This window comes from Ovis aries, chromosome 2 (assembly GCF_016772045.2).
Source record: "Ovis aries strain OAR_USU_Benz2616 breed Rambouillet chromosome 2, ARS-UI_Ramb_v3.0, whole genome shotgun sequence".
Lineage (NCBI taxonomy): Eukaryota > Metazoa > Chordata > Mammalia > Artiodactyla > Bovidae > Ovis > Ovis aries.
The window spans coordinates 117,995,172-118,022,666 of record NC_056055.1 but is presented as its reverse complement, the minus strand read 5'-3'; the positions used below and the strand labels follow the sequence as shown (position 1 = coordinate 118,022,666).

Here is a 27,495-nt window from a genome sequence, read left to right as displayed (position 1 = left end):
TCTTTTATGAGTTAAGAACCACCAATTTTTAAAGTTCTAACTCAATTAAGTGCTACTTTTTTAAGTACAAGTACTTTTAAAATTGTTTTTAACAGAACACAATAAGTGATCATAAATTTTATGCTCAATTTTTCTACTATCCCAACTGTTACACATAAAACACATTTCAAGTTTTACCTGTCACTCCATGGTTCAGTTTTAACTGCACTGCCTTTTGCGGGGAGGGAAAGCGTGGTGTTCAATCATCTAAACACTTCTGTCTTATATAGGAATAACTAGGGAAAAAACTGCTGTTTCTTAGTAACTCAAAACATAGTATGACTGAGATAAAGATGGAAATGTACAAATCTGCTGCTGCTAAATCGCTTCAGTCGTGTCCAACTCTGTGCGACCCCACAGACGGGGGCCCACCAGGCTCCCCCGTCCCTGGGATTCTCCAAGCAAGAACACTGGAGTGGGTTGCCATTTCCTTCTCCAATGGATGAAAGTGAAAAGTGAAAGTGAAGTCGCTCAGTCGTGTCTGACTCTTCACGACCCCACAGATTGCAGCCTACCAGGCTCCTCCGTCCATGGGACTTTCCAGGCAAGAGTACTGGAGTGGGGTGCCATTGCCTTCTCCGACAGATCTGCTATGAAGAGCCTCAAAAAGTCATTCTAAGAGTTCACCTGAATCTTTACACTTAAGAAGGGAGCAAATATGCTCTACCAAGTAAGTAAGATGATATGGTTTATATAATTTAATTTCCAAAGGTACTGGAAACTCTCTCAGCTTAATTCTTGCATGTCACTAGGAATTAAGAAGGAAACTACTATTTACAGTATCATCTTTATAACCCTAACAGTAACTAATAAATCTTTCTATGTTTGGCACCTTTCAAGACACCAGATTTTTCTGTACAGATTCCTATCATCTCAACAAAAGTATGTGAACTACAATCAAGCAGTATTCTGTATCTAAAACCTTCCCCTCCGGGACTCCTAAATCAGCTTTCTCTTTCTCAATAAACTTTTATTGGGCTACTTTTTAGACAGAAAAGTAAGTTGAGATGTGAATTTAAAAAGCCGGACAACCAAATAGCGCCACAAAGATAGCTAAGCACAGGGCAAATGAAAGAAAAATAACAAGTGCAAATAATTTTAAGATAGCAACTGTATATAGAGAAGTATATGGGAGAACAAAAATGGAAGATTCTTTCCTACACTTAATCAGGAACCAAAATTAGAAAAACAAAGTTTGTTAGTCTTCATCTCATTTTAAAGTTCTCTTTTAACAAAGTCCATAAAAAAAAATAAAACAAACTTACTGTTTTCCTCTCTTTATGTTATCATCAGAATCTGAATCTTCGGCTTCTTTTACCTGTGTTTCACTTTTTTCTTCTTCCAAATCTTCTTGGTTAAAACCCTAAATGCAGGGTAAGTCAGTCAGTTATCACAACCTCATTACAGACTCTTCCGTGGAACTGCTTGCTCTTGGATACCAAAAGATATATAGCGAAAAAGCTCCCTTCCCCCCTAGTCATCAGTGTTCCTGGGTTTGTTTCCTTCCAGACACACTCATGCGCACAGAAGCACTCTTACTCACTGCAGTCTCTCGTTATACACACTGAGGATGGCATACTGTTTTGCACATTTCACATCTAACAGAAGAATCTGGAGTCAAACTGATATTGGTACAAACTACCTTTGTTTTTAAGGTTTTGTTTGATTTCATCAAACAATTGCAGCCATAATGTAAATATTTCCCTATTGACATTTAGATATGTGTAGTTGAAATCTTGAGAAATATCTGCAAACTGTCTGCAAACTGGTTATACCATTAACTCTCCTTTCAGCAAAGCACAAGTGAACCCGTTTCCTCACCTTCTCAGGACTACAGCAGGTTATCAAGCATTGACATTAGCAATCTCTGCACTGAGAAAAACAAAAGACATCTCTGTAGTTTTCTCTGCATCCACTTATTATGAGTAAGGCTGGGCATTTTCCAGGTTTCAAAGCTATCTGTTATTATTTCTCTGTGAACTCTCAATATCCAGTGGCCATTTTCCCACTGGATCTTTGTCTTACTGGTACAGAAAATCTCTTTAAAATGAAATCAGCCCTTGTTACGTGACAGAACAGCACAATCCTCACACCTGTACAGTTTTGCAAATACAGTTTGATTTTGTTTATGGTCATGTTTTCCAGGCACAATTTTTTAACTTAAATGGCCAGTATTTTCTTCATAGCTTGTAACTTTCATATTATACTTAGAAAGGCCTTCCCAATGCTTTCCCTAGGATGCTGTTTTTCTCACTGAACTGAACGTATCAGCTGATGTCCATTCTCCACGCTAGAACAATATATCTTGTCCTTGTAAATGTGGCTTAAAGTTGAGTATAAGGCCCATGAGGGCAATGTCCAAACAATCTCTGGCACTCATTGAGTGAATTCTTTTCTATTTTCTTTGGATTTGCTATTTTTCTACCATCTTGAACTATACTCTAAATTCATCTACTTTCATTCTCTCTTGCTTTAGTAATGAAAGTACTGACTTCTTTCTCAACATAAGAACTGTTTAACAAGTTTTAATTTTCTCTGGATGGCAAGGGTGTTTTATTTGCTAATTTTGTTTCCGACTTTTAATTTCACTGCATTCAGAAAATGCTGTCTATAGTTTCTATGTTTGGCAGAGGTTTAAATTTTATTTGGAAATGCAAAGAACCAGGAAAAGTCAAGGCAATCTTTGAGAAAAACAAACTTAAAGGACATAAAAAACCAAATATCCAGAGTTATGCATTAACAGTACAAGGATAGACCAATAGAACAGAAAAGATAATTCAGAAAAAGACTAGAAGATATATATACACACTTGATTTATGACAAAGATGTCACTACAGAGTAGTGGAAAAGAATAATCTGGGTCAACCAGGGGGTGGGGGGCAGAAATCTTGCCTATCTCATACATATTGAACTTGTTTTTTATTCACCGAGTCACGTCTGACTCTTGCAACTCCACGGACTGCAGCCCACAAGGCTCCTCTGCCCATGGGATTTTTTCCAGGCAAAAATACTGGAGTGGGTTGCCAGTTCCTTCTTCAGGGGATCTTCCCGAACCAGGGATCTAACTTGTGTCTCCTGCATCGGCAGGCAGATACTTTACCACTGAGCCACCGGGAAAGCCCACATACTGCACATAGAAACTCATTCTAGACAGACATTATAAATTAAATGAAAAGATACGCAGGATTCTAAAGAATTACTCACAAGAATGTTTTTATAACCCTGGGAATAGGCAAAATTTTCCTACAATTCGAAACACTTTCAACATAAAGCAAAAGATTGGTAAAGTGGATTTACACTAAAAAGCTTTTGCTCATTAAAGACTCCATTAAGAAAGTGAAAAGGCAAACCACTGAATAGAAGATATTTTTATCTTTTATAATCTCCAAAGGGTTTCTGTATCTGGATTATATAGAAAGAGAAACTTCTCGGACTTCCCTGGTGGTACAGCAGACAGGCATCCGCCTGCCAATGCAGGGGGCGTGGGGTCAGTCCCTGGTCTGGGAAGACTCCACAGGCCAGAGCCACGGAGCCCACATACCACGGCTACTGAGCCTGAACGCTGCAGTTACTGAAGCCTGCGTGCCCAGAGCCAGTGCTCCCCAACAAGGGACGCCACCGCAGCGGGAAGCCCGCAGACCACAACTGGAGTAGCCCCTGCTCTCCACAACCAGAGGAAGCGCAACGCAGTAACGAAGGTCCAGGTCCAACAAAAATTTTAAATTAAAAAAAAAAAAAAAAAAAAAGAGACTCTTTCCTATCTTTGGTGGTATTTTTTGGTCTGATGGTTCTATTGTTTACATTTCACTTACAGAATTGTGCATTCTCTTTGCGGTTCTGTCGATTTTTGCTTTGTATATATTATGAGTATTTAAAGCCATGTTACTAAGTACATGGCTAGGTACAATTTAAAACCTTTTCCCAGTATAAAGTGACCCTCTTTATCTCGAACTTTTTCTTGCCTGAAAGTCTACCTCTTTGATATTCATACAGCTACATCAGCTTTCTTGTGGCTAGTGTTCAGAGACAGTATTCTTTTCCATTCTTTTATTTTCAACGTTTCTTTATCTTCTGTTTTGGATAAATTTTGAAATGAGTATATATATGCTCATTTAAAAAATCTAGTCTCTTTAAACTTGTTCTTTAACTGGAGCACTTAATACATTTCAGTGTGATATTACCAAGGTTTGTTACCTGTTACCTTACCATGTACTACTTTCTAACTGTCCCTCTGTTCTGTATTTCTTTTTCTCTTTCTTGCCTTCTTTTGGATTGACTAGCTTTTATTATTTCCTTTTTCCTTTCTATTAGGTTGGAAGTTACACATTTCAGTAGTATTTTTAGAGATTACAATGTGCATCCCGACTTACCAGACTACTAACGTATTTTCACATACCTTTGCAAAGACCCGTGAACATTTCAATCTCATGTAAATGCCCACTTTGTTACTGCCATCATGGTTTAGTTTTAAACACATTTTAAACCTTACCAAATGTGACTCTGGCTTGCATGACTACTACCCATTTAGACTCAGCCACATGCCTCTGTTCCCGTTTCTCCTTCCTGCATCCCTGACTTTCTGCCTGAGATATTCTTTCTGCCTTTACCACTTCTTTCAGTTGGCATTTTGATAAGATGAAATAAGAAGGGAATCTTCATTTCCGTAGAATACAAAAGAACTCCAAGTTGTAGTTCCTGGATTCTGTTACTTCTGCTGGCAAGTCAGCTATTAAAGTAACTCGCTCTCTGAGGGCTTCCCTGGGGGCTCAGACAGTAGAGAACCCACCTGCAGCGCAGAAAGCCTGGGTTCAATCCCTGGGTTGGGAAGATCCCTGGAGAAGGGCATGGCACCCACTCCTCTCTGAATGTACTTGTTTATTACCCTTCGGCTGCTTTCAAGACTTTCCTGCAATTTTATTGTGATGTATTTGTGAGCAGATTGGTTTGTATTTATCCTACTTGTAATCTGCAGAATTTCTAGACTCTATGATTTATGAATTGTTTCTTTAAATACTGCTTCAGATATACGTATATTTTTCATTTCTCCTTCGAGGATTCCAATTCACCCTGTTAAACGTTCTCATTATGGTTTTTACATTTTCTACACTAATATCTCAGTATTTCATTCTACATAGTTCCTTCTAACTTACCTTCCAATTCACTCATTTTCTTGTCAAATATGTCTACTCTGTTGTTAAACTCATTCACCAAGTTTTAAATTTCAGTTACTGTAGTTTCACAGTTTCAGAGTTTTTTAAAAAAACTAATTAATGTCTTTAACCACCCTGGTTGTGGTGGTTTAACCATCACTGGTATTTAACCGTCCCAGTGTGGGTCACGGGATCCTTGCTGCACCACGTGGGACTCTCCTTCCAGCCAGTAGCGGTGTATGGCCTCCAGAGCGCGCGGGCTCAGCAGCTGCAGCCCACTGGCTTTAGCTGCTCTGCGGCACACGGGATCCCAGTTCCCTGGAAAGGGATCACACCCTCGTCCCCTGCACTGCAAGGCGAACACTTAACCAGTGAGTGGACCGCCAGGTAAGTCCCCAGAATTTCTACTTGGTTCTTTTCCAAATATTTAAAAAAATATACACACACACAACTATTTGCTCTAAGAAACCCTTTAATCTTTGACCTTGCTGAACACAGGTACTACCTGAAATTTCTGTATCTAGAGCCTTTAGGGCTATTTCTACCATCTGTTGCTACTACTGTTTTCTTTAAAATTGTTAAGTGCATATTATGTATTTGAAAAACTACAGAAATAATTTGAGGTCTATGATTATGTTAACTTTATTCTGAAAGTTTTTTTTTTTAAACGTTTTGGCACATGGGATCTTAGTTCCCTGACCAGGGATAAAACCCAAGCCTCGTGTGGTGGAAGCACAATCTTAATCACTGGACTGTCAGGGAAGTCCCTGTCTGAAAGGATTTCTGTCTGAATACATCAGGTTCCTGAGAGCCAATGGGCTAATCACAGTCATCAAACTTCTGAGACTGAGGTTCTCCATGCTGCTAGATGACTCCAAGGTAACCTAAAATCTGAGCAAAGGCTATTTTAACTTCCAGTTCACCCTTAACCTTAGGAGTCTCAATCCAGAGCATGGTGTTTTCAGGGTTACCTAACCTCAACAGGCCCTGACCTCGAAGATTTGTCTCTTGAGCCTTGAGGCAGCTGAAAATAAACTTACCCTCTCAGCCTGACTAGATGAATAGCCCAGAGAAAGCAATTCTAAATGCTGAGCTTACCTCTTTAGGTTTCTACCTTTTGCTGGGTTTCATCTCATTTTATGATGATGAGCAACTTTCTGAAACATTTTGTCTAGCTTTTGTAGCTGTCCTTAGCAGAAGGACAAATCACACTGCCCGCCATTGCTATAATGAGAAGTTCCGTAACTATTGTGACTCTTTCTCTTTAGCACTGTAAAGTGCCTCTCATTGCACTTTAATGTGTTCCTTCCTGCCCTTCGTACAATTTTGCCTGTTATATTCCTTTTATGCCTTTGCAGGCCCTTTCATTTCACTTTCTGAATACCTTTTTTCTAGATTATTCTGCTGGATACATCGCAGTTGTTTATTCTTACTTACTGGAATGCCTTAATAGAGAACCACTGCCATAAAAACAAACAAACAAAAATATAAACAAACAGGAAATATCTCCATCTTATACTCACTGTAAATTCCTCCTCCTCCTCATCACCAGATTCTCCAAATATGTCTGCAATAAGATTTCTAGAAAAGTAACACAAACAATTTTCATTTGTTTTCTTCTCATTTGCACAGGAGTCATGAAATCTTCTTCTACTAGGGTATAATTTACATATAGTGAAACATGTGGGTCTCATGTGTCCACTTCGATGGGTTTTGACAAAGGCACACATTTATGTAACCATTACTTAATAGAACAACTCCATCTCCCAGAAAGTTCCTTTGTGGCCCTTTCTAATGAGTCAAATATATAAATATCCCAGAGGCAACCGCCCTTCTACCTACCATCACATCAGTTTTGCCTGTTCTTGCACTTCACGTGAGTGGAATTAGATAACACGTCCCTTATGCTTCTTTCACTTTCAAGACAGTGTTTTTGAGAGTCACTCACGCTGTAGTTTGCAGCAGCAGCTGAAGAATTAAAACCCTACGTCTCCCACAGCCATGCAATTAGGCAGGGCATACTGTATTACGCTTCAACACAGAATTTTAATGTAGGCTTAAATAACTTGAAAGACAAACTCCTCTCTACCACCTTACATGAACCTGGGGAAGCTCAGGTTACACTGTCACTTACTCTTCTTCATTCCCTGACTCACTATCACTCCCAAACAGGTCCTTCTCTTCATTCTTCTTATCAGACAGTTCTTTCCCCGCTTCGTCGTCACTGTCAGATGCTATCGTCTTCTCTCTTTTGCCTGATTTGTCCGATATAACATCACTGTCAGAGTCATCTGCATCAGAGACAACACGACTCTTCTTTGCTGCTGTTAAAAAGAAAACCATCATTAGTCTTATTCACCATGGTTACTGTAAGTACAACAGGTGCTCTAAGATGGCAGTATGTGGCAAAAACCAAAGGTCTTATAACACAGTTTAGAATAAAAAAAACTTAAAAGATTCACCCAAGAGTCATCTCACAGTTAAGATGATGTTAGGAAAAAGAGGCCAAAAGATGAAGTTTTTCCCCAAAATAAAGTGGGCATCAATAGCTACCTTTCCTTTGGGGGAACGAAGAAAATAAGACTAGAATCTCTTCCATGCTGCCTAGTATTAGCAGAACTCTTAAGGCTTGGATATTCTTTTGTGGAATCCCCGTTTCTCAATTATCCATCACTGCTCAATCTGGAATTTCAAACTGCACGTATGCTGCTCTTTTCCCTTCTTTTAATACCTGTCAGGTTATTGGGGAATGTCTTTTCCAAAGAATATATTTCATAAAAAAGTAATCAAGTAGTAAAGATTGGAATACTCTGTGGAGACACTGAGTCTCTAAATAAGAGTGCCTCACAAACTTCCCGGCATTCAGTGACGTTTAACAAATGAAGACAGGCACCCGTGGGAGCTCAGTCACTGTATGGATGGGATGCAGTGCATTAGCTGTCAAAGAGACCCACCGCTAACTCTGGACACAGCTGAGTTTCCATGTAAACATGTTTCCTTGAACATTACCCTTTCTAGTAAAACACAAACAAACAAAGAATTTTCATGTCAATCTTCCATACTGCCATTGTCATGCAGTCTATCTTATCAACTTGAAGCAGTCAGAACTTAGCAAATACTGCTAAAATAATTCAAAGGAAATTTAATATTAAGACTTGCCAATGAGGGAATTTCCTGGTGTCCAGTGGTTAAGATGCTGCACTCTCATTGCCAAGGGCCTGAGTTCAATCCCTAGTTGGGGAACTAAGATCGCATAAGCCAGAACTATGCTTCATAGTTTAAGTTTAGACAGTAAGTAAAACTATTGACAAACAGCCCAAAATAACTCCTTACATGCTTTCTCTTCATCATCACTATCAGAAAGCACAGCAGCTTTTCGTTTTGCTACTTTCTCCTCCTCCCCTTCTTTTTCTTCGTCCTCATCACTGTCAATTTTGGCCCTTTTAGGTTCTTCCTCCTCGCTGTCAGAACTGTTGAACCGCTTCCTGTCTACACCGGCATCTGCAGGAAGGGAGTCTTTCTGCACTTCCGTATCCTCTCCCTTATTCTCCCCATCACTGTCCTCATCAGACTCTGGTTTCTGTTTGTGTCTGGAGGCATTCTCAGTTTCTGAATCACTGGCAGGTCCCTTCTGAGGCTCCTCACTCTCAGAGTCACTGACTTGGGGTTTGGGAAGCTCCTCATTTTCAGAATCACTGGCCTGGTTCCTTGGGGGGTCCTCACTTTCCGAATCACTTATCCGGGGTTTGGGAAGCTCCTCATTTTCCGAGTCACTGGCTTGGTGCCGTGGGGGATCCTCACTTTCTGAGTCACTGATACGGGGTTTGGGAAGCTCTTCATTTTCCGAGTCGCTGGCTTGGTGTCTTGGTGGGTCCTCACTTTCTGAGTCACTGATTCGGGGTTTGGGAAGCTCCTCGTTTTCAGAGTCACTGGCCTGAGCCCTCTGAGGCTCCTCACTTTCTGAGTCACTGATCCGAGGCTTGGGAAGCTCCTCACTTTCAGAATCACTAATTCGAGGTTTAGGGAGCTCTTCATTTTCAGAGTCACTGGCTTGGTGCCTCGGAGGTTCCTCACTCTCTGAGTCACTGACTTGAGGTTTTGGAGCACCTTCTGTTTCCGAGTCACTGGCAGGACTTTTGGGGAGCTCTTCAACTTCTGAATCACTGGCAGGAGGCTTCCTAACATCTTCATTTTCTGAGTCACTTGCATGCCCATTAAGCAGTTCCTCATTTTCGGAGTCACTCGCAGGTAATTTCCTGGTCTCCTCACTTTCGGAGTCACTCCCATGGTGATTGACGTCTTCATTTTCAGAATCACTGGCAGGAGGCTCTGCATGCTCTTCAGATTCAGAGTCACTGTCCTTTTGTCTCTGGAGTTCCTCACTTTCAGAGTCACTGGCGTTAAGATTTGAGGGGTCATCATTGTCAGAGTCTGTCACCTGATGTCTTTTGTTGAGGCTATCTTCTCGATCACTAGGTTCATTCTGAAAAATTAAGGGAGAAAAAATTAGAAAAGTAAAAAAAAGTTTGGTAGTAAAAATGTTAAACTTTTCAGCTACTTTTTAAAAAATGTAGGAGTATACCCGCTTAAATGTAGAATTCTTGTAGTATACATATATAGAAACACCCCACTTTAAAAGAGGCCCACTGACCTGTGAAATGGCTAATACAGTTTAGATATCAAAATGAGGAAAGACAATATGACTTCATGATATCTGTAAAGCATACCTACTCTATAGCACAGTTATATTTTGAAAAGCTAGATTAAAAAACAGCAACAAAAAAATAAACCTTAACTTTCTCATATAATTCTAGCTCCTAGATAAACTCTTTAAATAAATACATGCAAACATATACCCAAGTTCTTTTTTAAAAAGGAACAGTCTTTGGTTTTATAAGGTTAAAGCTATTTTAAAGAAAAGAATTATAAAACTTTACTTAAAGGGCCAAATTGTACCTAAAGCACATTCTCCCAAGTGAATCTCAACAAATGGGGAGCAAGCAGTTCACAGAGCCAAATATCAAGTGTTAGGTTTTCTCCTGCTCGTTTACTCCTCACAACAGTGTTTTTCATAAGAAAACTGAGGTTTAGAGCAGTCTTGGTCATACATCCAAGTAACCCTGGCACAAAAATTTAAGTTTTAGGGAATCATATAACATCACATGAAGTAATCTGAAAACTCTAGGGTACAAAGGTAATACAAGTATATTATAGCTGTGCTTTTTTAAAATGCAGAGAAAAACATATAAAATTAAACATATCAAAATACTAACAACTAGAATGTGGGGAATTTTTTCCCTTCTAGTATTTGAACTCTCAGTAATACGGTAATTAATATTCTGGCTTAAAAAGTAAAGCACTTCTGTGTTTGAGTTTAGCCAGTATTTTTCTTTATATGACGAACATTACCTGGACTTACTTTAGCACAGATCAATCCTCAAGCAGCAAAGAAACAAAGTATAAGCCCACCATATCATGTGATGAAATAATTAAGTAGTAAAACAATTCAATGACAAGATAAAAGGCTTATAAAATAAGCTTATAACATAAAAATTTGAGGGCTTTTGTCCCTCTGTATTTCACTGCCATCTTGACAGTAGAGTTCCAAAGACATAAAACTGGCATTTATCTATTAAATTAGGACAGGAGAAATAACAGAATTTTTTAATACTGTACAAGATATAGTACTCCATATATTGCTAGAAGCTTACTTTTGGCTGTATTTCATAATTGAATTTTTTATGTTTTAAAAGAATATAGATGAAAAAATTAACTATCTAGAATGTGACGTCTAAAAAGGCATTTTTTGGCCTGCTGTCTTCACTGAGAAGGCACTCTGCTTCAGAGCACAGAAGGGTGTCTGGTATACACAAAATCACAGTAAGAATTCGTTGAATGAATAATAAGAATTAAATGTTAATAATTTAAAGTGAGGAATAATTAACTCAACGAGTATTTGCTTCAAGTCTACTATATACAAGGTGCTAAGAATCAAGGCTGAACATGTCTCAGTGCCTGACCTTAAGGAAATATTATCTAGTGAGCTAGCCACATGTATCGTAGCAATAGTATAACATATACTATCATGAAGGTGACATTCTGAAAGCCAGGAAGTGATTTATATGAAACTAAGCCATAAAAGGTGTGCAGACAACAGGTATTTAATTAATTGGTGATGACAGAGTTAAGAAGTTAACTACATTATTGAGGGTGGAAGGCAAAACATACAGGTACCAGCAGAGGTAACTAAAGCAGGAGGCAAAAGGGAAAACTGTTAATCGCCTTTGGAATGCTTTCAATAACATATTCATGACATAACTCTAACAACATGTTCTTATGACTCAATTTATTTCAGCTGCAAACAACACAAATCATTTCAGGCTAACTCCAGAACAATCTTTCCAGAATCATAGCGGGATGAATGGTTAAAGGCTCTAGAAGGGTAGGAACCAGGGCAGTTCAGAGAGCTCAGAAAGGAAACTCAAGGACCTTTCACTAGAGACTTAGCTCTCACCATTGATAAATTCTGGTGCCTTGGACCTCAATTTTAAGTTCCCAGAAGACACGATCTAACAGGTCATGGCAATAGAGGATGTCCAATGGGTTATAGCCAAATCAGAGGCGCAGCGCTGGGAGAAAGAAAGAAGACAGAAAGACTCCCAAAGAAAGAAGAGACGCCATGAACTGAGCAGTCATTCCAAGACGCATCTGTTACACTTTACCCTGGACTTCCCGACCAAGGACAGGACATGCAATAACGACTGTGAAACTTATGAATTCTCACCAATTTTTGAGGAGACTTATAAGAACTTAGGTATCTACCCATCGGGTGTGGCACAATGGAGGAAAAGTGGGAAATCACTGTGGTAAGAAAGTACTGATTGACAGAATCAAGTTAGACAATGTACTTTGGTGAATACACTGTAAGACTTGGGAAAAGAGTATATTAGAAATTATATGGTAAAACTTAGAAGTTATCAAAACGATGTTAAAAAAAACTTTAGATGGTTTCAGCAATTAGTTTAAATTGTAAACTTAAAAACAGTGCTTTTTAAAAGTCATATTTGATATCAACAAATAAACAATGGGATTCCCAGGTGGCACAGTGGTAAAGAATCTGCCTGCCAATGTAGGAGAGAGAGAGATGCAGCTTCAATCCCTGGGTCTGGAAGATCCCCTGGAATAGGAAATGACAACCTACTACAGTATTCTTGCCTGGAGAATCCCACTGACAGAGGAGCCTGATGGGCTACAGTCCAAAGAGTCACAAACAGTCGACAAAGAGTCGACACGACTGAGCAACTCAGTGCACACACGCGCCATTTAAACACAATTTCTTAATATAAAAGCATCCCCAATTTTAACTCTCAGAGAAACTGAGCTCTCTAACAGTCCTTAGAGGCTTTAGACATGTCTATAATGCCTCATATCCCGCTCCTAAAATCATTTAGACTACAGTAGTTACCCATAATGAATGAATTGGTTGATGAATTGGTTGTTCATCTCAGCAAATGGTAACAGATTCCTTACAACCAGTGCCACAATATGCAGAGATAACTAACATCCTAAATTAAAAATAATTAATTAAAATGATATAAAGCAAGTATCAATTTGTAAATGTCAAAGAAGTATAAGAATGTCAAACAGAAGTCCTTGTAAATAACCAAAAAACTGGGGAAAACTGTTTCCTCCTTATTAATTAAAAGAATTAAACTCAAAACAGTTGAACTTACAAAGCAACCCTTCATCATAAATTGGTAAAACATTCAACACCAAGTCACATAGTAAATTCCATGAGGAAGTATTTACAGGAACATTTTCCAAAACATATTTCACTGGATCTTAGTTCAAGAAGATAAATTTTAAATCCTCATCATGGAGCTTTGAGAATACATAATCACTGTAAGAGCATAAGGAAGGATCTGAGAAATCCAGTTTTTATTACACAATGCTGTTAATCTAGTGTAGCTCCTGAAGGGCTGCAAGGCTTTTGACTTTGTGAAACTCCAGCTTTACAGCAATCATACACATAATAAAATAAAGATATATTCCTGAGTGTCTTTTGTCAAAAGCTGGCTGATCTTAGAATCAGTCAAAAACAAAAACACTTCTGCTGGGTACTAGAAAACGTCTACACAAAGTTTAGGAGTTTATAATGATGGGACTTCCCTGGTGACTCAGTGGTAAAAAATCTGCCTGCCAATGCATGAGACACAGGTTTGATCCCTGGTCTGGGAGGATTCCACATGCCTCAGAGCAACTAAGCCTGTGTACAACTACTGCGTCTGCTCTAAAGCCTGGGAGCCACAATTACTGAAGCCTGCGCCCCCTAGAGCCCGTGCGCCACAAGAGAAGTCAGTGCAATAAGAAGCCCGCCCACTCCAACTAGAAAGTAGCCCCTGCTGGCCGCCACTAGAGAAAAGTCCACGCAGCAATGAAGACCCAGCACAGCCAAAAGCAAACAAACAAACAAACAAATCAAAAGAAAAAGTTTGTAATGATGACGCAGCTCCCATCTACCTCTCCAGACTCACTTCTGCCCTTTCGCCAGCATCAGCTCTAGGCACTGCACCAGCAGTTCCCAAACTCTTGCATGAAGAATCACCTGGGAAGCTTTGGTGAAAACACAGATTTTTGTGCTTCTCATCTCCAGGTATTTAGATAGTAAATCTGGGCAAGGGGTCAAACAATCTGCATTCTGACATCTAATCCAAGTGACTCTAACTGCACATTAAAATTTTACTGCAGACACATGGAACTACAGACTTCACTACATTACTCCATGTTTTCACCTCACCTTGTCCTTTTCATCTCAACACGAGGCAAAAATACCCCCGTCCTGAAGCCTCTTTCATCCTTCTCTCTAGGTAGAATGGATTCTGTGCAATATAATATGGCAGTTCACAATGTGGACTTAAGAGTCTATAAGGTCTAGGCCATCCAGGCTCGTGGCTCATCTTCTACGGTAAAATTTAGGGAAATTATCTTAATTTCCCAAAGTCCTCAATCTGACAGAGGCAGAAATAGGATTTACAACTTAGAGGTCGCTCTACTCAGAGGGCCAAATGCATGTGCCTGTGAGCACTCAATGTATGTTGCTATGGTTTTTCCAGTGGTCATGTATGGATGTGAGAGGTGGACTGTGAAGAAGGCTGAGTGCCGAAGAATTGATGCTTTTGAAGTGTGGTGTTGGAGAAGACTCTTGGGAGTCCCTTGGACTGCAAGGAGATCCAACCAGTCCATTCTGAAGGAGATCAGCCCTGGGATTTCTTTGGAAGGAATGATGCTAAAGCTGAAACTTCAGTACTTTGGCCACCTCATGTGAAGAGTTGACTCATTGGAAAAGACTCTGATGCTGGGAGGGATTGGGGGCAGGAGGAGAAGGGGACGACAGAGGATGAGATGGCTGGATGGCATCACGGACTCGATGGACGTGAGTCTGAGTGAACCCCGGGAGTTGGGGATGGACAGGGAGGCCTGGCGTGCTGCGATTCATGGGGTCGCAAAGAGTCGGACATGACTGAGCGACTGAACTGGACTGAATCATCCATAACCAATTACTAGTTATACGACATTCACCCCTGGAGACAGAGCTCAAACGCGCCATCTGTGCGGGCTGGGCTGGTCAGTCATTCCCCCTTTCGTGTCACCAGAGCATCCTGTGCACCTGCCTCACGAAAAGGTGGTTTTTTACATTTATCTTCATAATATGAATGAAAAAAAGACCTTAAGATATAAGAGACCATTTAAGAAAAGTAACCCCAAACCTACCTTTTACCTTTAGTATACAAATAAAACAAACCCCACAAGATAATGCTTAACAAAAAAGAACCAAAGCAAAATGTTTTTCTCATTAATTTGGTAGACTCAGAGACAAAGGCTGAAACCTAACACAAAGAAAGGACATACATGGAATTGAAAGAAGTGCTAACAAATAGGGTGAACAAGGAGAGCAATGTCTAAAGAGAATCTTCTACAGGCTTCACTGTACTCCTCATAGGACTGCTTTCCTTATAGTAGCACAACCTTTCTGTGGAAAGACCCAAATGACTGCAGACTATCTCTTCTCAGTTCAAAGTAAAGCTGGGGCTAATGGGGCTGTCACCAACTTCAACCAAAGAAGGATACTTGTGCCCACTAGCCTCTGCCTACAGTCAGCAAAAAAGGAGAAGCCAGGCGCTATTTCCAAACAACCTCTTTCTGAATAGCCCCATACACTATTTTTTCCTGTGAGATCCTCAAGAGGGGAACATTACTTTTCTACGCAGATAAAACCTATAAAGTGGATTCTAAAATGCACATTACTTTCCATATATTTTCTGTGGAACAAAAACCAGCTGATCACAATCCACAACTAATTTCATGCTGCTCAAGAGAATATGCAAATAAAACAACAGAAATTAGAACTGGCAACTAGTTATAACTAGGTTGCATTCATGCTCAAATTGCTTTATTTAAAAAATGGTGTTTCCAAAGAAGTTAAACTGTCACTGTTTGCAGATGACATGAAGATTCTAAAGATGCTACCAGAAAACTACATGAACTCATCAGTGAATGTGCTAAATTTGCAGGTTACAAAATTAATACTCAGAAAATCTGTTGCCTTTCTATACACAAGAATGAAAGATCAGAAACAGAAACCTCAAGCAGTGATTCTATTTACCACTGCATCAAAAATAATAAAACACCTAGGAGTAAACCTACTTTCCAGCCACAATACTCACTCCTGAAACACAAGTCCTTCTCAGTTCTAGGCCTTTGAACCAGCGGTTCTCTCCAGCTAGATTTATCACCACCACCTCTAACTGGCTTCTCTATCTGGTAATGTCAGTCATTCCTCAGAGTCCATTTAGCCTACCCTCCCACCCTCCTACAGTCCTTTGTATGTGCCCTTTATGTGATTTAAAAATATATTTAGTTATCTGATGCATGCTAATTAAAATAGGTCACTATATAAAATGACGGGACAGTTATTCTAGTTATTTTCCTTTGATTTCAAATATTAATGTGCAAACACAGAAAAGTATATTAAAACTGCCTTCAACAACACAACCCAAAGATCACCATTATTCATAAGAAATTTCCTCCCAATCTCTTCTCTGTGTGAATTTACTTTAAAACAGTAAATAAGGATCTAGAATCACAATTTAATGGCTGGTATCTTTCAAGTAACACACTGAATTCTCCCGTTTCGCAAAATATTTTTTTGGAAACAACTGTAATGGCTGCATTGCCATTCTTAGAAATGTTCTCTTTATATTTTAATTACTAGTTTTCATTTTGTTGGATACTTATTGCTTCCTATCTTATGTTTTCTTTGCCTCATTTGTCCATTTCAGTGTTCTCAACCTGAGGGTGTTCCGAGTCCTCCCCTAAGGGGACATTTGTGAATGCAAAGGCCCTCTGGTTAGCAATGACTGGAGAGGATATGTTACTACCATTTTATTTAATGCATTGGAACCAAGATACTAAATGTCCCGCAACATAAAGGACTGCCTCTAAATGCCAACAGCTGGCTTACTCAGAATCATCTGTTTAGCACTGGGCGGCTCTCAGTGCAGGGAGGCCACAGCCACACACAGGCAGGAGAACCAATGAGATGAGGGAGCCGAAGGGCCCAGCAGAGACTGTGTTAATAGAGTAACGAGTAAAGCATTCCTGGCTCCTTCTGGAACGTGAACTGGAAACATAGCTTCAACCGACTAGTAAAGAGAGAAAAATGAAGCAAAGTGAAAACTTCTGGTATGCTCTGCTGACGCACTCTACAGTGAAATCTGTTAGAAGTATTTAAAAACAGCCATTCAGGGACTTCCCTGGGGTTAAGACTCAGCACTTCCACTGCAGTAGGTGAGGGTTTGATCCCTGGGCAGGGAACTAATATCCTGTATGCCATGGGATGTGGCCAAAAGAAGAAAATTTGAGAGGAAATAAAAAGACACACCTTTAAATGTAAATTTAAAAAAATTAAAACAACCATTCAAAGCCTCTGGAAATGATACTAAAGACAAAGAGCAAATAAAGAAGCATCTATCCAAGAAGGTCTACAAAAATTTGGTAAGAAAGGCAAAAATAGCTGGTATTCGAACCAATACTACTCCTTATTTCCACCCTCAGACATCAGCGAGAAAATGATTCTACTCCAGGCTGCTGCGGTCAAAACCAGGGTGCTCTCTTCCTCTAGCTCCCGAGGGTGGGGTTTCTTCCCAGGAGAAGCATGATGTCAGTGTTTCTCATTCTGCCTCCAGCTACCTGTTGCTGTGGTTAAGTTCCCAGCAAGTGCAGTTGAAACTGGTGGCTCCCAATCACAGTAAGAAGGCTCTACTGGGGGCAGAGCACACTGAGGATGCTGGAGCCCTCATTGCCTTTGCCCGAATTTGTGCTCTGTGGTTCCAAGCCAAGAGAGGAAAGCCAGGAGCACTTCAGGTTGCTATCCAATTCCCACCCCACACTGCGAGCTCAGCTTCTGGAACTGGGATGTCACTCAGAGAGAAACCTGCCATCGCCCTTTCCCTCCCCAAACTCCAGATCCCTGGCTCAGAGATTTTGCTTGGGGAAAAAGCAGGCAGTAGGATTTCTCTGGTGGTCCAGGGGTTAAGAATCAGCCCACCAATGCTGGGGGACACAAGTTTGATTCCTGGTCTGGGAAGATTCCACATGCTGTGGGGCAACTAAGCCCGTACACAACTAGTGAGCCCGTGTGCCTAGACCCTGTGCTCTGCAACGAGATGAAAGCCACCACAATGAGAAGTCCATCCACTGCAACTAGAGAGTAGCCACCACTTGCCGCAACTAGAGAAAGCCTGCATGCAGAGACGAAGACCCAGCACAGCCAAATATATACATAAATAATAAAAAGCAGGCAGTAAACCAGATAGCTTCTAACTTTTCCCCAAAGAAACCAACTTCATCTGTAGCCAAGCTTGGGGAAGTTCACACTAACGCACTTTCACTGGAAGTTGTGGTGAAATGCACTTAGGAGGAGATTCAAAATAAAGATAAACCGTAGGCCAGCTAGTTTGCAGGAGATAAGCAGGTAATAATATAGCTGGAAGGAGCCAGACTAACTTGTTGAGCAATTTATGCCACAGGGCAATGCTGAAAAAAACAGAGCCATTTGCGGAGTTTTAACAGCTGATGACGGTCACAGAAAGAGGAAAAAAAGAGCCCTATTAATACGACTATCATCCCAGGTGACAGTCAGCATGTCCCAAATTGCACATCTGAGGATGCAACATCAGAGATTTAAAGCTGTGGGTGAGGAAACAGAAGTCACTAAGATAATCCAGCCACTCATTAAACAATTCAAAACATCCAGTTTCCAACAATAAATGAAAAGGTATGCAAAGAAACTGGAAAGTCGACCCATAACCAGGAAAAAAGCAGACAACAGAAACTGCCTGTGACAGCAAGCAGATACCACATTTATCAAAAAAGACTTCAAAGTGGCCATTTGTAAACATGCTTAAAGAAATAAAGGCATGATGACAGTATCATATCAAATATACAATATATATATAGAAACAGAAATTTGATCACTTTATAACAATACAATAAGATCAACAACTGACTCCTCAATGGAGACAATGGAGGCCAGAAAGCAGTGGGATAACATATTCAAAGAGCTCAAAGAAAAACTGAGTAAAGGAGATGGCAGTCCACTCCAGTATTCTCGCCTGGAGAATCCCATAGACGGAGGAGCCTGGTAGGCTACAGTTTACGGGGTTGCAAACAGTCGGACACGACTGAGCGACTTCACTTTCTTCCTTTCTTCAAAAAAAAAAGTTAACAACAAAAAAAGAAAACTTTTCCAGATGACCAAAAGAGGAAAGAATCTGTCTAGCAGACCTACCACACAAGAACTGCTAAATGAAGTTCCTCAGGCTGAAAGCAAGTGGCCTCAGTGAGTCTACATGAAGAAAACAATAACCACCAGCAAAGGTAACTGTGATTATAAAACCCGTATTTTTTCCTTTGTTGATGTAACTGATTGAAACAACAGTGCATAAGTATGTATATATTGTATTGCTGAACCTCAATTTCCCAATGACAACCACATGGCAACCCACTCCAGTATTTCTGCCTGGAAATCTCACGGACACAGGAGCATGGTGGGCTGCAGTCCACGGGATCGCAAAGAGTTGGGCACAATTGAGACAGTAACACTTAACACTTCCCAATGACAGTATAAAGAAGGTGGATGGGAACAAAGCTGTATTACATTAAGGAATAACTTTAGCATGTACTTGAAGTTATCAGCTTAAAAGAGACTGGTAGAAGATATTTTACATAAGCCTCATGGTAAGCCACAAAGCAAAAAGGTGTAAGTAATCTTAGCATACTGCTACAAAAAATCATCAAACCACAAAGGAAGAGCAGGAGAAAGGAAAAAGGAATGGCAAAACAGTAAGAAAACAATGAACAAAATTGCAATAATAAGCCCCTAACTATCAATATTTACTTTAAAGGTAAATCGACTCAATTCTCCAACCAAAAGACAGAGTGGCTGAATGGATGGGGAAAAAACAAACTGAGCTATGTGCTGTCTACAAGAGACACTTCAGCTTTTAGGACACACGCAGGCTGAGGGAAAAAAGGGATGGAAAAAGATATTCCATGCAAATGGAAACCAAATGAAAGCAAAGGTAGCTATATTAGCTATATTTATAATAAGAAAATAGAGTTTTAGCAAAAACTACAAGATACAAAGGGAATCATTATATAATGATAAAAGAGTTACTCCAATGAGAGAATTTAACATTTGTAAATATTTATGCACCCAAATCAGAGCACCTAAATATTAATAGACCTGAAAGAAGAAATAAGATATCAATGCAATAATTGTAGGGAACTTCAACCTCTCACTTTCAACAATGGACAGAACAGACAGAAAATCAGTAAGACAGTACTGGGCTTAAACCACGTTAGACCAAATGGACTGAAGAGACATTTACAGAATGTTTCACTCAACAGAAGCAGAGTACACATTTTTCTCAAGTGTACATAATGAGAAGAAAACAGAAAATTTCACAAATAAGTGGAGCTCAAACATCATGTTACTGAACAACCAATGAGTCAAAGTAGAATTCAAAAAATACTTTTGAGACAAATGAAAATGGAAATACCATATGCCCAAACTTATGGAAAACAGTAAAGTAGTTCTAAGAAGGAAGGTGGCAATGGATGCCCACAGTAAGAAAAAGAAATATCTTAAACAACAACTTAATAGCTCAAGGGACTGGAAAAAGAGAATGAACTAAGCCCAAACCTATTAGAAGAAGTAACAAAGATTAGAGCAAAAATAAATGAAAGAGAGACTAAAAAGATGACAGAAAGATCAATAAAATTAAGAATTGCTTTTTAAAAAGATAAATAGGCAAACTTTTAGCCAGACTTACCAAGGGGTGGGGGGAAAAGAGGATGGAAAGAGGTTAAACTATCAAGGAAAGAAAAGGTGTCAACATTACAACTGATACCACACAAATACAAAGGATCATAAAAACTAAAAAACTGTATGCCAACAAATTGGACAATCTATAAGAAACAAACTCCTAGAAACATTCAAACCAAGACTGAATCAAGAGGAAACAGAAACTCTAAACAGATGGACTACCATGAAGGGACTGAGTCAGTAATGAAAAGCTTCCCAACATGGCAAAGTTCAGGACCAGATGGCTTCCCTGGTGAATTCTACCAAACACTGAGAGGAATTAATACCAGTCAGTCTCAAATGGTGCCAACCGAAGAGGAGGGAACATTTCCAAAATCATTTTATGAAACCAGCATTACGCTGATACCAAAACCAGACAAGGACCCAGAAAAGAACATTACAGGCTGAGATCCCTGATGAACACAGGTGCAAAAATTCTCAAAAAATTATTAGCAAACTAAATTCAGTAAGACATTAAAACAATCATACACTATGATCAAATGGAATTTATTCCATGGATGCAAGGATGGCTCAATATCCACAAGTTAATATTAACAAAATGAAAGCTAAAAATCACATGATCTCAGTGGCTGCAAAAAAAAAAAAGCAGATAAAATTTTATGTGGATTAATGACAAAAACTCTCAACAAACTGGGTAAAGAGAGAATGTATCTCAGCATAATAAAGACCATGTGACAAGCCCACAGCCAACATTACACTCAATGGTGCAAAGCTGTAAGCTTTTTCTCTAAGATCAGGAAAAGACACAAATGCCATCCCTCACCACTTTATGTAACACTGTACTGGAAGTCTTAGTAACTGGGCAAGAAAAAGAAAGAAAAGGCATCCAAAACAGAAAGAAGCAACAGGGTCATTATTTGCAGATGACATAATATATAAAGAAAACCCTAACGACTCGCCAGAAAACTGCGAGAACTAATCAGGGAATTTGGTAAAGGTGCAGGGTACAAATCAACATACAAAAAAATCTGTTGCATTTCTTTACACTAAAAATTAACTATAAAACAAAAAAAATTAAGAAAGGAATCCCATTTATAACTGCATCAAAAAGAATGAAAAATCTAGGAATAAATTCAACCAACAAGGAGAGTACACTGAAAACTATGACACCGATGAAAGAAACTGAGGACACAAATAAAAAGAAAGCGAATCCATGCTCATGGATTGGAAAAATTGATGTTGTTAAAATGACCATATTACCCAAGGCAAGCTATAGGTTCAATCCAACCCCTTTCAAAACTGCAATGGCATTTTTAACATAACTAGGAAAAAAATAATCCAAAAATAAACCACAAAGGAACCTACATAGCCAAAATCCTGAGAAAGAACAAAGCTGGAGATATCACATGCCCTGATCTCAAACTATATTATAATGCTACAGTAGTCAAAACAGTATGGTACTGGCATAAAAACCAGACACACAGGTCGACACAACAGAATAGAGAGCCCAGAAATTAACCGAAGCACCTACGGTCAAGTAATCCACAACAAAGGGGTCAAGAATATACAATGAGAAAGCACAGTCTCTTCAATGCACGGTGTTGAGAAAACTGAACAACTACATGCAAAAGAATCAAATTGGATTACTTTCACACCATATACAGTAATATACTAAAAATGGATTAAAAACTTAAATGTAAAACCTAAAATCCATAAAACTCCTAGAAGAAAACATATGTAGTGAACTTCTGACGCCAGTCTTAGCAATATTTTTTTAGACACATCTCCTCAGGGAAGGGAAACAAAAACTAAAATACACAAATGGAACTATATCAAACTAAAAAGCTTTTGCACAGCAAAAGAAACTATCAACAAAACAAAAAAAGCTGCCTACTTAATGGGATAAAATATTTGCAAAAAACTTATCTGTTAAGGGGTTAATATCCAACACACACAAAGAATTCACACAACACATTAAGAAAACAAATAACCCCCCCAAAAATGTGCAGAGGATCTAAATAGCTATTTGTCCAAAGAAGACATACAGATGGCCAACAGACACATGAAAAGATCACTCATCATCAGGGAAATGCACATCAAAACCACAGTATCAGTCGTATCACCTCACACCTGTCAGAATGGCTCTTATCAAAAAGTCAAGAAATAACAAGTGTCGGCAAAGAGGTGGAGGAAAGGGAACACCTCGGCACTGTTGGTAGGAATGTCAACTGATGCACCAACTATTAAAAAAAAAAAACCAGCGGAAACAATTTAAATGTCCATTAACTGACAAATGGATAAACAAAATGTGGTTTACTTGAAGAACAGAATACTACTGATCACAAAACAGAAAGAAATACTAACACATGCTACAACCTGGATAAACACTGAAAGCACTAAGTGAAAGAAGCCGGTCATAGTAATTCTACTCAAATGAAATGTCGAAAATAAGGAGGGGCTGGGGGCTGGGAGCACAAGCTGGAATCAAGATTGCTGGGGGAAATACCAATAACCTCAGATATGCAGATGACACCACCCTTATGGCAGAAAGTGAAGAGGAGCTAAAAAGCCTCTTGATGAAAGTGAAAGAGGAGAGTGGAAAAGTTGGCTTAAAGCTCAACATTCAGAAAACTAAGATCATGGCATCTGGTTCCATCCCTTCATGGCAAATAGATGGGGAAAGTGGTAACAGTGGCAGACTTTATTTTCTTGGGCTCCAAAATGACTGCAGATGGTGACCGCAGCCATTAAATAAAAAGACGCTTACTCCTTGGAAGAAAAGTTATGACCAACCTAGATAGCATATTCAAAAGCAGAGACATTACTTTGCCAACTAAGGTCTGTATAGTTAAGGCTATGGTTTTTCCTGCGGTCATGTATGGATGTGAGAGTTGGATGGTGAAGAAAGCTGAGCGCCAAACAATTGATGCTTTTGAACTGTGGTGTTGGAGAAAACTCTTGAGAGTCCCTTGGACTGCAAGGAGATCCAACCAGTCCATCCTAAAGGAAATCAGTCCTGAACGTTCATTGGAAGGACTGATGTTGAAGCTGAAACTCCAATACTTTCGCCACCTGATGCAAACTGACTCACTGGAAAAGACCCTGATGCTTGGAAAGATTGAAGGCAGGAGGAGAAGGGGGCGACAGAGGATGAGATGGCTGGTTGACATCATCGACTCAATGGACATGGGTTTGAGTAAACTCTGGGAGTTGGTGATGGACAGGGAGGCCTGGCGTGCTGCGCTTCACGGAGTCACAAAGAGTTAGACACGACTGAGCAACTGAACTGACTGACTAACCGGGGGGGTGGGAGTGGGAAAGAGGTAACAGCTAAAGGGTTTCCTTTTGATGTGATTAAAATATTCTAAAAAGGACTATGTTGATGGTTGTACTGCTGTGAATATACTAAAGATCACTGAACTGCACACTTTAAGGAGGTGAATTGTATGATATATTAGTTCAGCTCAGTTGCTCAGTTGTGTCCGACTCTTTGCGACCCCATGAATCGCAGCACGTCAGGCCTCCCTGTCCATCACCAACTCCCAGAGTTCACTCAGACTCATGTCCACTGAGTCAGTGATGCCATCCAGCCATCTCATCCTCTGTCGTCCCCTTCTCCTCCTGCCCCCAATCCCTCCCAGCATCAGAGTCTTTTCCAATGAGTCAACTCTTCACATGAGGTGGCCAAAGTACTGGAGTTTCAGCTTTAGCGCATCATTCCTTCCAAAGAAATCCCAGGGCTGATCTCCTTCAGAAAGGACTGGTTGGATCTCCCTGCAGTCCAAGGGACTCTCAAGAGTCTTCTCCAACACCACAGTTCAAAAGCATCAATTCTTCGGCGCTCAGCTTTCTTCACAGTCCAGCTCTCACATCCATACATGTCAACTGGAAAAACCACAGCCTTGACTAGACGGACCTTAGTCGGCAAAGTAATGTCTCTGCTTTTGAATATGCTATCTAGGTTGGTCATAACTTTTCTTCCAAGGAGTAAGTATCTTTTAATCTCATGGCTGCAATCACCATCTGCAGTGATTTTGGAGCCCCCAAAAATAAAGTCTGACACTGTTTCCACTGTTTCCCCATCTATCTGCCATGAAGTGATGAGTTTATCTTAATAAAGCTCTGTAAAAAAAAAAAGGTGTTATTTTTAAAGGTCAAATTTGACATATAAAAAAAATCCATGATGAACAAAGTATCAAAGTTTAAACACTGGGATATGTATTACTTATTTTTTCTTTGCTTCAGGCTCTAATATGGACCACTAAAGCACTGTTACTAACCCTGACTTTAAGATTTTACTATTTTTTTCATCATATTGATTGTATTAACTTTAAGTTTTAAAATATTATCTTGATCTTTTTCAACACTTTCCTTAGAGATCTATAGAAACACATGCAGAGTGAGTACTACAGGTAAAATGAACTAGAAAACAGACAAAACCTGGCCTGTAGAACTCCAAAATCCAAATGGGAAAAACATTATTTGGAAAATCAAGTTGTGAGTACCATCTTGCACCAGGCAAAATAATGCCCCACAAAAGATGACCATAGAACGTGTAAATATGCAAAAGCAATGTACAGATATAATTAAGGATAGGGAGATTATCCTGGATTCCCTGAGTAGGCCCAATATATTAATAATTATCCCTATGCAGGGGTCCTTATGCAGACTTCCCTGGTGGCTCAGAGGTTAAAGCGTCTGCCTACAATGTGGGAGACCTGGGTTCAACCCCTGGGTCAGGAAGGTCCTCTGGAGAAGGAAATGGCAACCCACTCCAGTACCCTTGCCTGGAAAATCCCATGGACGGAGGAGTGTGGTAGTCCATCGGATGCAAAGAGTCGGACACGACTGAGCGACTTCACTTCACTTCACTTATGCAGGGGAGGGAGGAAAGTCGGAGAAACAGACATACGAGGAAGTAAGCAAAGGTCTGAGAGATCTGAAGATGCTACAGCTCTAGCTTTGAAGATGGAAGAAGCCATATGCCAACCAGTGCAAGTGTCCCGTAGAGCTGAAGAAGGCAAGGAAGAAGATTCTCCCTTAGAGAAAGAACACAGCCCCAGTGACACCCTATTTTAACCCAGTGAGATCCACTTTGGATTTCCGACCTCCGGAATTTTAAGAAACAACGCTCTGGGGTTATTTTTAGCCACTAAAATTGTATCCAGTTGTTATGGCAGGAAGAGGAAACTAATACACATCTTTCAAATTATGGGGCTATAACCTGCGCTGCTCCATATAATGTAACTGCAGTTTTTCAAGGGTACAACTGCCACTCAAAACTACTAATAATTAGGATAACCCTTCTAGAGAGGAAAATCTATGAAAAGCACAAAAGCATGTTCATGGCAGACTTCACTGACAATTGCTAGAGAGTCTAAATATTAACAATTAGGTAACTGTTGAATAACTAATAGTTCATCCATGTTATGAAATATTAAGCAGCCATTAAAAATTACACTTAGCAAGAATCTTTAATGACATGGGGAATATTTAAAATCTTAAGTGAAGAGATAAAAATGTTATACAGACATATATATATATTTGAAATAACTTAAAACATATATATACATTCTATATAAGAATAAAAACGCAGGAGAAATAATATTAAAAAGTTAATAGTCATTTCTGTGACAGGAATACACTGACTTTAATTTCTTTTAAAAACTTTCATATAATCTCTAAATTTACAACATGCACATTTATTTATTTAGAATCTATCTCATTAAAAAAAAAGTAGTTGAAGAGAAGAAAGTCAACACTACATTTATAACACACTTATAAATGAAGCATGACGCCATGAGTCAATCTCCTGGTGCTGTTTTCCAAAATGGGAAATTAAGACGTTACACGCTAAATATACTATAACAATGTTTACATTATCAAGTAATTTCTACCTATCAATTACATATTAATTAGAATTTAGTCTAAATGCCTAATAGAATACAAAAAACCAAAATGACACCCAAATAACTAAAAGGTAAGCCCTCCTCCCACTTCTGATCTCATATCTGCCCGTATTTATTCTACTGTAGCCACAATGGCTCCCACCTTAGATCTCTGTTGGGAATGGTCATTCGCTACAGAGCCATGTAGCTACTCCTTCACCTCCTTTCACATCTTGATTCAAACGTCACTTTCTTAATAAGGCCTACACGTACCTCCCTATTCAACACTAAAGCCTGCCCTCCACCCTGACACCCTTCACTCCATTCTTTCTTTCCTCTTTCTTCACAGCAGTTACCATCTTCTAACAAACTATACAATTTTCTTTTTTTTAAGTATACTGTTTAATGTCTTTCTTCTGCTACTGGAAAACAAGTCCAAGAGAAGGATTTTCGTAGCAGTGGAACCTCATTAAGTCACTGATATGTCAAAAGAGCCTGACACATAGCAGCTGCTCAGTAAGTATTTGTTGGCTATATGGCTAAACCAGAGACATATCAAAGGACAGAGTCAGTAATACAGTCTCTGACAACTGCATCTATTATTGCATGCAATAACCTAAAGTTGGGCAATTTTCTGTGCATGTGTAGTTAAGCAAAATATATGGCATATCGGCCATCTTTATCATTCCTACACTTCAATTTGTGTTTTATTAAAAACTTACAGCTGACTTTTTTTTAAAGCCTCAATTTTATTTTGTTAACATTGTGCAATACAAGACTGTATAACCAGGCAAGCAAATTAAAATGACACAAAGGTAACAGGTGATAATCCCCATAACTTTGTTTCAATTGGTATTTCTTCAGACTGCAAATCCTCACTGTCGCATTAAGACATCATTCTGGGAATGAGGAAGTCTAGTCAAATATCAAACACCTGACCTATTTTCTGAATCAATAAGCACAGTTGAGACTGCCTAATATCCAACATGAGACTCAATCAGTACTTACTCCCTATGATTTCATAAGTAAT

The 27,495-nt window shown here is 39.4% G+C and overlaps 1 protein-coding gene across 13 annotated transcripts in view; it reads right to left on the bottom strand.

Annotated features, from left to right (window-relative positions):
• Window positions 1-27,495, bottom strand: part of IWS1 (interacts with SUPT6H, CTD assembly factor 1) — a 57,252-nt gene that overhangs the window by 27,208 nt on the left and 2,549 nt on the right. For 8 of the 13 annotated variants that reach the window (XM_060409610.1, XM_027964674.3, XM_060409607.1 and 5 more), the window contains exons 3-6: window positions 8,523-9,672; window positions 7,324-7,513; window positions 6,713-6,770; window positions 1,305-1,402 (exon numbers count right to left, since the gene is read on the bottom strand). In XM_060409610.1, coding sequence (XP_060265593.1) covers window positions 1,305-1,402; window positions 6,713-6,770; window positions 7,324-7,513; window positions 8,523-9,672 — 1,496 coding nt within the window. The remainder of the gene's footprint in view (window positions 1-1,304; window positions 1,403-6,712; window positions 6,771-7,323; window positions 7,514-8,522; window positions 9,673-27,495) is intronic. The other 5 variants (XM_060409614.1, XM_027964677.3, XM_060409611.1 and 2 more) reach the window with 1 other exon arrangement.